The 10757-nt window shown below is 41.1% G+C and overlaps 1 protein-coding gene across 2 annotated transcripts in view; it reads right to left on the bottom strand.

Moving 5' to 3' along the window:
* Positions 1 to 7862: 7862 nt before the first annotated feature.
* LOC130574305 (uncharacterized) overlaps positions 7863 to 10757 on the bottom strand; it is a 7038-nt gene continuing 4143 nt past the window's right edge. The window contains exon 2 of one of the 2 annotated variants that reach the window (XM_057367459.1): positions 7863 to 9550. In XM_057367459.1, coding sequence (XP_057223442.1) covers positions 8178 to 9110 — 933 coding nt within the window. In that variant the 5' untranslated portion in view covers positions 9111 to 9550 and the 3' untranslated portion in view covers positions 7863 to 8177. The remainder of the gene's footprint in view (positions 9551 to 10757) is intronic. The other variant, XM_057367460.1, reaches the window with a different exon arrangement.

The raw sequence follows: 10757 nt of genomic DNA, 5'->3' as shown, positions 1-10757 counted from the left end.
TCGCCCTGGAAAGCTCCACTCTTGCTAGGAGCCTTTCCCCTTTTATCCAGCCCCATGCTCACTTTCAGGCTGGCAAGATGCATCAAAGGAGAGACTTTACAAGCAGAATCTCTGRATGAAATGCTTTCTTTAAGGTGCCCCCCATGCATGGTGCGTTCAGGCTCCAAACTGTGCAAATTAGTGAGGTCTCACCCTGGAAAGCCTCACTTGACTTGATGRCTTTTCCTGTCTAGCCAGACCCAGGCCGGCGAGATGCAGCAATAGATAGAGTTTACAAGCCGACTCTCTCRAAGAAATTCTTTCTCTGAGGTGCCCCCTCTGTATGCTGCGTTTGGGCTCCAAAGCATGCRAACAAGCGAGATCTCGCCCTGGAAAGCTTCACTTGACTAGGAAGCTTTTCCCGGTTAGGCAGCACCATGCCTTCTTGGAGGTTGGAAAGATGGTTTTCTGCTGCGCCTCACTGTTAATGTGTCATGTTTCAACCTCCTAATACCATATTTGAGAAGAAAAGGTCTTATGAGTAGCATCAGTGTAGTGGCAAAACTGCAGCCTTGTGTTATTTCACATGTTAATAATTTTCCCAATATTACATTGCCAGTAGARCTCAGCTGGCTGAAGGGAATGCAAAAACTGGACTGCATTTTTTTCCAAGTTGTTCTATGTGTTCCTTGATACTGCTTTTGTGAATTATGACATGGATTGTTTTGTCCAGATGCATATTCTTCCATTATTTTTTGTGTTTCAGCAGTTGATTGAACTCTTTTGTCATGGTAGCAGGTTGTGGTTTGAAATTCTTTTAGGCTAATATAACAATCATCTTGCCATTTGTKCTTCCTCTGATGCTGTGCTTGCTTRTATCCTAAATGCCCACATATTATAGCCTTTTCCTGCTGGCTGTAATAATAAGAAACTCCCTTGTATGTGAGATACTGCACTTCTGTTTTTCACAACATCAGCTTTACTCCCTTTTCTACACACCCAGCATAAAATACTGTGTTTATTTTTTTTAAGTATGTGTCAGTAGAATTCTCTTTTTTTTTTTTTTTTTTTTCCTCCAGAGATTAAGGTCTGCAGCAATAGAATTTCCAGGATCTTGTGGGTCTTCAGTGTAGTTTGTTTGCCATGTTACCTTAACAGTGCTTCCAATGCTTGCAGAAATCTGAGCATGCATTTCTATGTTAATTTTAGGGGGGCCAAAAGCACAGCTCCAAGGTTTTAATATAATTTAAATCCAGGCTTTATGACTGATTTTTCTTTCAACTGAGGTACTTTTAATTTCACAGAGCAGAGAATCAGGTCTTGACGCTAGGGACTACTTCCAAATATGACTGCTTTATGTTGCAGAAACCATAAAAGACATATAGTAAATACTAGGACACATCTGCAATGCAGAATAATTCTTTGTATGTGATTTTTATTTTACCTCTACTTTTTGTTTGTGATAAGACAATAGTTGCATTTTCAGGTAATATAATCTTAAAAATCTTTCTTGACCAAAATATGTACTGCTCTTCTTAATTGCATAGACAGAATCTGCAGCCTATCTCCCTTGCATGGGGCTGGATAAAAGGGGAAAGGCTCCTAGCAAGAGTGGAGCTTTCCAGGGCGAKATCTATCTTATCGCTTTGGATCCAGAACRCAGCATACAGAAGGGGAACATTACAGAAAGCATTTATCCAAGAGATTCTGTTTGCAACCTCTCTCTCTTGCTGCATCATGCCAGCCTGCAAGCAGGCATGGCGCTGCCTGGRTGGGAAAAGCCGCCTAGTCAAAGTGAAGCTTTCCTGGGCAAGATCTGGATTGCTCACACGGTCTGGAGCATGAAGGCAGCATACAGAGGGGGTGCCTTAAAAAAAAACATTTCTTTGAGAGATTTGGTTTGTAACCTCTCTGTGTTGCTACATCTCTCCAGCCTGGAAGCAAGCATGGCACTGGATGGACGTGAAAAGCCTTGTAGCAAAAGTGYTGCTTTCAAGGGTGAGATCTCRCTTGYTCACACACTTTGGAGCCTGAATGCAGCATACAGATGGGTCACTTAATAGAAAAGTTTGTTGTGGTGAAAGTATCCTCTAGGAATTTGTATTTATCTGGTGACTGGTACTTAGTCAAAACAGTCACATCTGTTATTGTTTATTGCAATGCTGGGTGTCTCTGTAAAGCAACATAATTTAAGAAGAAATATAGTAACCTAATGAAACTCCAGCAGTATTTGTTTTTCAACAAATTCTCGCTCATTAGGATTAGAAGCTACATGTATCAAACTATGTAAGTTTTTGAAAGCAAACATTGTCAATTTATTGACTAAGCCAATGATGGAAACTGAAATAATTTAGAAGTTGTAAGTCTTGTATATGGCACTGTCATAATAGAGTCTTCTAGTGTGAGTGAACATCACCTTGGAAGACAAACCTAGCACCAACCTTTCCTGGTAAACGATAAACAGAGAATCACAGAATGGCTAAAATCAAGGAAATCTGGTCCAGTATCCCCACTCAAGCAGGGCTACATGGAGCCACTTGCACAGAACTGTGTCCTCATGGCTTTAGAGTATTTCCAAGGAGGGAGAGCCCACAACTTCCCCGGCAGCCTGTGACAGTTTCTAGCACATAGTGAAGAGTATCACAACAGGATATCATGCAACAATAAAAAAAAAAAATTCAAATACAAACTGCCCCCCCCCCCAACTCCGTGGAAGCAGTTCCAATTGCTTGATTGAAACACATGAGAAAATGTCTCTTTTTAAAGTAAGGATTTTTGTAGTTTTGGCTTGTAACTTTCAGCAGTGTGGMGATGGTACCAAATTAAACCTCAGTCCTATCAGGTGAGACTTATTGCTGCAAAACCATTGCTTGTCATTGGTGGGGAAGTAATTTATTCTAGCTGCAATATATTTCCAATTTTTCTCCCTGTGCAAATGCCTTTTGTGCCTTTTGAAGATTTTTGTATTACCTCCCAGGAAATATTCTTTGGGCAAACCAGTTAAATTTAACAGTAATGCAATCAACAGGAAATTTGCAGCAACTGCATTGGGACAAAAATAATTGTTTTATAAAGAAAATTTTTCTTTTTTTTTTTTTTAATTTGGGGTATAATATGAGCCTTTATTCAGCAAATCATAGTATTTGTGGTTCTTCCCAGTACATCAAAGCCTCTCTTTCTTTCCTCTTCGCAGGTAATTTCAGGAAAACAGGCTCTCTATGAAACAGGCCAAATGCGCATTCCAGTAGTTGGTGAAGTTTCCTCAGGGTAAGACCCATTTCATCCTAATGACTAACACTAGCAAGTGTATTTCTGCTGAAGAACTGGAAAATGTTCTTTCCTCTCAACTAGCAGAACAGAATAACTATTTCTGATGTCTATAAATCCAGCTGCTCTCATCACCAAYCCACTTAGAAATGGAATCCTGTATCTGTGATGGTGGATTAAATTCTTTTGTTTGTGCCATGACTTTGCAGAGGAGTTGTGTTCCCACATCATCTAAGTACAGTTACAAATGCCACAGCATTCACACAACTCTGCTGGAAGGGACCTCTGTTCTCAAACGGCCTTATTTGCCATTGTGATTTTGGAGTGAAACACAGAGGATCACAGTAGCTGCTGTAGAGTGAGCATTGTCAAAACAATTATCAGATATTTGAAAGGTCTTTCCTTCCCTCCCCCCCCCTTCCCCCCAGAAGATRTGAAGAATTTAGGGAATTATTATTATTTATTTACCACAGGGTATTCTTCAGCACTGGTTTGACAAAGCATATCAGGCATATCTGTATGTGCGGGCTTCTGCCCCTGGCTTCTTTGTGTAAATCACACCATTTTATTTCTATGTCTCAATTTTTCTGTTCTGTGTGGATCATTTATATAATGCTATGGTGTTTGACATGAATAGAAGTTTTCCTTCTCCTGTTAAATTGAGGTTAACAGTACTACCATTTATGCTGTAAATTATAGTATCTTCTGTAGCATTTTTGTGTGCCTAGACCAGATGGGAGCTTGCTTTCAAAACTCTTACAAGTTGTTTATGTTATGTTTCCATCCCTTTATCTCAGTAATAGTAGTACTTACAGAATTTCATTTTTGGGCTGCAGACTGTTTGCACCCCTGCTCTCTCTGTTTCTGAGAAACTGTTAGGCTGAGATGGGTAGTCTGAAGGTATGTCCTAAAAAGATGGGATACTGTACTGTTTTGGAAGAGTATTACAGAATYTTTATGATGTTCTCCAGTGGCTAGGAACTTGTGATTGTATAACAGGCATAAATACATGCACTTGGTATAACCAACTGCTACAGAAATAGGATTATGGTATTCTTATTTCTCCTTACTCTTATATCACTGTTTTCTTCCCCCACTCCATTAGGAGTGTGGTTTAATGCCTCCATCTGTTCTGTGTTCACTCATTCCCATGAACCAAGTACAAATAGTTAAAAATAGTAAAGTAGAAAATTCTCAGCCAATGAAAGATCTGAGGAAGTTCAATGACTTTTTAAAAGTACTTTCTGGACTAAATATTATGAGATTACATTCTTTATTTTTGACTTCCTGATTGTGCCGATGGGTGTTTATTTGAAGAACCAGGGGCTGAAGTCCTCTAGCATTTTTTGTGTTTCTGTGTGGGAAATCCCCACCATCTTTGTTCATCTGCTTGCTTTCCTATTCTTTTATCCTGTTTTAGTCCCTACCATAAGGAGATGGAGAGAAAGCTTGCATTTCACTTGCCATTCACAACACAGAATTTAGAAAGAAGRGTTATTAAAAAGATAAAGACAGTTCTTGCAGAAAGTAGTCCATAACCAACAACTTTCCCTAAGGTAAAATATATTTAGAACCACACTGAAGGCTGTAAGAAATGCAAAAGTGTCTCGCTGTTTTCTAGCCTCTCCAGCCATTGGATTTTTATAAGTTCTAAAAGCTGGGAAAGTCTAAAACATATAGCTGTCTGCATGCACAAAAAAAAAAACGACCCCAAAAACTAATCACTTAATTGTTCTGTCTTCTGAAGATAAAGCCATGAAAAACAAGTTCCTTTCTGAAGAGTTCCAGCTCTCTTCCAGAACATGTATTTCATCCAAATAAACAAAACTACCCTGAAATGCCTTCTGGCATATGATGTACTGTGTTATAATATCATAAATTTGCAAGCAGAAGAAAAACACATCCAACACATCATTGTGTGAATGATCAAAAGTGAGCCTGCTAGGTCTTCAGTAGAGATTATCCTGCAKAGTAGAATGTCTGTCTCTCTGTTGAGCTCTTCCAGACACCATAAAGTCCACATTTGTCAGCATCCATAGTGCCACGTTGATCAATAGTCTCTGTGATTCACAGCTCTCCCAGCAGGGATACAGAATAATGTATCTCTGGGAGCAAGGGTGGGAGTAGATGGCAACACAGAATTGAAATGGCAAGAAAAAAATATTATTTTGAGCACATATATTAAAAATTATGTTCCTGGAAATGGTAATTGATGTCTGTGTATTAAGACAACTTTAAACTAAAACCAAACACAAACACTAGAAACACAATGTGGGCATTTTCCAAGTGCTAATAGAGAGTCCTCATCTAGATTTGTTCTGAATTTGATTGTATATGCAAACATGAWCAGATCCTTGTTAAACCTTGTTAAATCAGCATCTTAGTCTTTCTTCCATAAAAGAAAATACTTCAGGGTAAAGATACTCCCAGTTAATACGCATAATTCCTATTAAAAAAAAAATTAAAGTGAAATCACGTGGTTTAGGTTCTACATATATTTCTGGTATAGATTCTGGAAAAATGCATAACTTTGCCTGCATTTTGTATACTAAGAATTAATTGCACATGTTGCAGCTTCACCTTTACTGATGTAGGCTGGGAAGGCCAGGATAAATTTATTGGTCTGCAGAAAGCCATCAGTGAAAATTTGTTAGGCCTTGGAGATTAATTGTTCAAATGAGAGTAGACAAAATATGGGCTAATGCCACAGGGTAAACAGCTTTTTCAGTCTTTTAGATGGCCAAAAATCACCATGAAAGAAAACTGTGAGAAAGGTTCAGAGGGGCTACCTGATTTAAGTATGGAAAAATTATGATTGAAAAAGTCTTTTGGAAAAGGGATTAGATCCTGAGGAATAACTGCCCAGGAATACAATGGAGAGACAGAGATTTTAACTTTCTGCAGGACAGTTTCCCTGCTTTTACTTATTTACAACTGCTCAGTAATTCACGTCTGTACACACTGTCCTTTTCTCTAATGAGCAGAAAAAACTGTGCTCAAATTTAGTGAGAAGGACAGGCTGTAGTTCCTAATTCAGCAGAACAGTTGCCTTGCAAGGCACCAGCTGGAAGAGCTCCTGTTCTTTGGGGGCCTTCAAACTTGCCCTGCTCTCCTTGCCTTGAGCTCCCAAAGACAGGGAGCTGCCCTCTCACTCTGTGAAAGTACTCCTCTCCCTCTTTCCCCAAGGCTTGTTCACCTGCAGATTGCAGAAACACTTTTTTTTCWGTGTTTCTATGACAATAAATATTGTCTTTAGAAGAAAATGAGCAAAACAAGACAGGTCTTTGTCAGTCACCAAATATATTTTTCTCATGGTCATGGGCACATTATGTCAGATCATAGCTGCAGGTGCTTTTGCTGTATCCAGCCCTCTGCGTGCTTTGAGCTACATAGTATGAAACACTGCTAAATGCTTAATTGTTTTCTACCTGAAAAGAACATCACATGAAAAAACAGACTTTATGTGCAGATAACGTGTGTTATATATTTGATAMAAACTCAAACACTGTATGTATTGCTGAGCGACCTGATCTTGTGGAAGGTGTCCCTGCCCACAGCAGGGTGAATGGAACCAGATGATCTTTAAGGTCCCTTCCAACCTGGCCCATTCTGTGACTCTGAGACTCTGTTACCTTACCAATTTCGGGGGCAGACCATTTTTTCACTTCTTTTAAGATTTTTGTATTGTAAGAAAGACAACATCATCTTCCAATAGACAGAAATATGGTGTGTAGGAATGTATCCATRAAGTGGGGCCTCTCACATTTGCAGGTTATCAACCACAAGTTAGTAAAGAAGCTATTTTCTGTCACAGACTCACATCATTCATGTGTCGACTGCAGCAATGGGTTATGTGCTAAACTAAGATTAGAAGAAAAATATATATATATATATATATATATATATATATATATATCCTCTATCTAAAGGTTTTCCAAAAACTTGTCTAAAAGCATTATCCAAAGCATATCTACATCACATTTATCTAAAGCAAGATGAGTAGGATTATTTTCTTTCTATTTGAGGACCATGAACAGTAGTCTTCAGGACCTACACAGGTTTTCTTTCTTTGCCTATCATTTCTCCACAGTGCATATACATTGATGTCTGCTTTTCCTTTTTCCTGCTTTTTTGCTCAGCTGTCTCACTTTATTGTATCCATTAACTGTGCTGTGGCCTGGTTTCTTTTTTTCCTGCTTTGATTTTCTCATCTTCTCTCTCCTGCTTCCTTCTCWGAGAATGTATTCTTGAAAGATTACTGCCAGGGAATATGACCTAGTACTTAGTAGTACTTAGTTTATCAGTTACTATGCTACAGGCATGATTAAATCCAATMAAATATAAATGCAGGCATCCACAATTTTTGTAATTCTTGAGCTTTCTATGAAAAAATTAAATTGTACTAATTAATTCAGAAATGAGTGATTAAGATTCTATTCCCATGTCAATTTGAGTGTGGGCAAAAGTAATGTGAACACTTTCTCTGGGATGCGTCATTTACTGACATACTGGTAGTGACCATGAATTTGTCAGCAGTGCAGCTGCTGCAGTAGAGACGGACAATGCGACACAAAGTAACGAGCAATAGACACAGATAGACAGATGRCTAYGACTACTTTATTACGGGGCTGAGCCCCTTTTATCTATTTAGCAACAAGTGTATACTAAGTCTTCTGCATTTATGGCAAATATCTATTGGCTAGTTGGCAGCCGCTTTYCTACTTGTCAGCCTATGATTGGTGTGTTCGCAAAAGCTGCAATGTCGTTAATATTTATGATTTTTGCTTCTGTCCTGGGCATCTGCTTTACCTCTTTCAACATTCCATTCTCCCTTTCCCAGAGGTAGCCAAGGTTGCGTTGTTATGGTAAAATCCTCCTCCATGCAGGCTTTCAGACTCCCTTCTGTCTTCCCAGATCTCAGGCATAYACCATTATCGGTTGAATTTCAGCTTTAGGACGTGCAAGGCTGTAACGCCGGCTTTTGGCCTCCAGAGGTCCCCTTTTTTTTGTTTTTGAACCAGAAATGCGTTCATGGTCCTCTGCAGAGCCCTTTGCAGAAAACACAGCAAACACGGCACCAACAACAACATTAGCACTATCACAAGCAAGATTACTCTAACTGCCTTCAGCGTATCCCTGAGCCACCCTGAGAAACCCCAGTTTTCGAACAGCCCATCAATCCAGCTATCACTCTTTTGTAGCATCCTCACGCCTTCCTGTAATTCCTGTATGTTTCCAGAAAGTGATTTCAAATGGTCTGATAAGTTCATGCAACACAGACCTTCAAAATCCTGACATCCATGCCCATGTGCTAAAAGCAAAAAATCAATAGCTGCTCGATTCCACAAGGTAGCATGACGTACAGAGTTAACATCAGTTAGTAACCCTGCTATAGCTGCTGAAGTGGCATTAGTATGCTTAGCAAGCCAGCAGCCCATCTTATCAAGATGCCTCAAAGATTTTGCTGTACCCACTGGAGCAAAAAGAGAAGCCATCACCTGCGAGCCAAAACCCCAAAATTCCAGGTCATGCACACAATCTGGTTTGAGCCCTAGGAGTGCTCTGTGCTGCCAGTGCAATGGCTGTGTGATGTTGGGAGCCAATGTGATATTAGGGAACATTATTGTTAATTGCCCAAAAGTGCAAGACCCTCTCACCATGTYGGAGGGGAGGCCYGCCCATGCCCTATCTCCGCATATCAGAAAGACTCCGGGGGGCAGCCGTCGTGGCATGAGGTTGTTCTGAAACCCCACACCCACGCTCTTTTTGCACCAGGTGGAAAAATTACCATACCAAGCTTGCAAAGGCAAAACATTCAGTTTGGTGCCATCACAGCGTCCCCCCCATCCAAGCACGGGATACATTAAAGGTCACACAAGCAAGTGCATGAAGAGAATCCAGTAAATCTAGTTCCTGTGGTTCATTAGGATAGGTTGGTGTCAACCTTGTTCTCCCTCATCCCGTTGTTCCATTCGATAGTGCCTCTATTAATGTCTCATTTTGCAATGRCACCYCCACCAAACATGTCTGGAAAGGAKAGTGAGGCGTAGCAAGCGACACACACATAGATGATTGGTTCAAAGCATGAGCTAGAGTCACCCAAATATTCCCTTTGGGCAGTGAGGGCATCAGTGCCGTTCCCTCCCCACTACAAGTCCAGGCGGTCATGGAGGTGGTGATGAAGAGGTCGAAAGAACTCTGTCTTGTGCCATTGTCGTTTCTGCATTGGTTCTCCTTCAAATCAGGTTTCACACACCGTGCTGGCACCCAGTGGGGTCCGGTATCTGTGGAGACACAAGCATACCTGTCCCCCAGTTATGAGGTCTTTTACCCAAACATTTCCTCGGGGAAGGGTCACTGCTGCTTCCGAYTGCAAAGRCAAAAAATGCTTCACAAAAACTGGAATGTTAGAATCAGAAGGAACTATAAGGTGATTAATTGTATACAAGGCTTTTTGTAGCCTGGCATGTGGGGGTTCCCCTGACATTCGCCAGTTTTTTTTCTGCAAAACACACTTTAAGGTACCATGAGCACATTCAATGATTGCTTGACCTRTGRGYGAATGAGGGATACCAGATTTGTGAGTCACACCCCATAACTGCAAGAACCTCCTTGTCCTCTCAGAGGTGTAGGCAGGACCATTGCCCATCTTGATGGACGATGGGACCCCCAAAACCGCAAAAGCCACTCACCAGTGTGTGATAGCATCACGGCTTTTCTSTCCTGTGTGAGCAGATGCCCACATAGCAGAAGAAAGGCRTCAATGGAGACGTGCATGTACTTGACACAACCAAACTCAGCAGTGTGAGTGACATTTGTCTGCCAGAGTTGCAATGCTTGCAGACCCCTGGGATTGACACCCACCAGCAAAAGTGCAGTAAAGCCCTGGCAGTCAGGACATGAGTTGAYTATGTTCYGAGCCTGAGTGAGTGTGAGGGAAAATGCTTCTGCAAAGTACTTGCACTCTGATGGAAAAAATCACGTGATGCTTTAGCTTGCGCCACACTGTCAGGCTGCGGTGCTACCCAGGCAGGATTGGCAAGCTTATCAGCTCTAGAGTTACCTTCTGCTTTAAACCCTGGTAATGCAGTGTGACTCCGACCGTGCAGGATGTAATAAGGATGCAGTCATTCTTGAATCGCAGRCMACAAAGATTTCAACAGGGAAAACAAAGCCACATTGTTAACTTCCTTCAGCAATGAGCAATCTAARTGCTGTGCAATTCCAGCAACATWAGCAGAATCAGTAACAAGGTTCAACGGTACACGAGCAAACCGCTGGAATGCCATTGTCACAGCCCTCAACTCAACGAGCAGAGCAGAGCCAGACTCATGGCCTTCCAGGACCTGCCACCCAGACTCATYCTGCCAAGTAACMATAGSYTTTCCAGTTCTTCCTGASCCGTCTGTAAAAACTGTGGGCCCATGTAGCGGCACACGGCGATGTTTTGGACGCAAAGACAAAAGAGTGGAGTTTGCCAATTGCAGCAGTTTGTGACTGGGCAAGTGATA

This window comes from Malurus melanocephalus, unplaced genomic scaffold, assembly GCF_030028575.1.
Source record: "Malurus melanocephalus ecotype Western Australia unplaced genomic scaffold, MMel_1.1 scaffold_79, whole genome shotgun sequence".
NCBI lineage: Eukaryota > Metazoa > Chordata > Aves > Passeriformes > Maluridae > Malurus > Malurus melanocephalus.
This window is presented reverse-complemented; position numbering and strand designations above follow the sequence as displayed.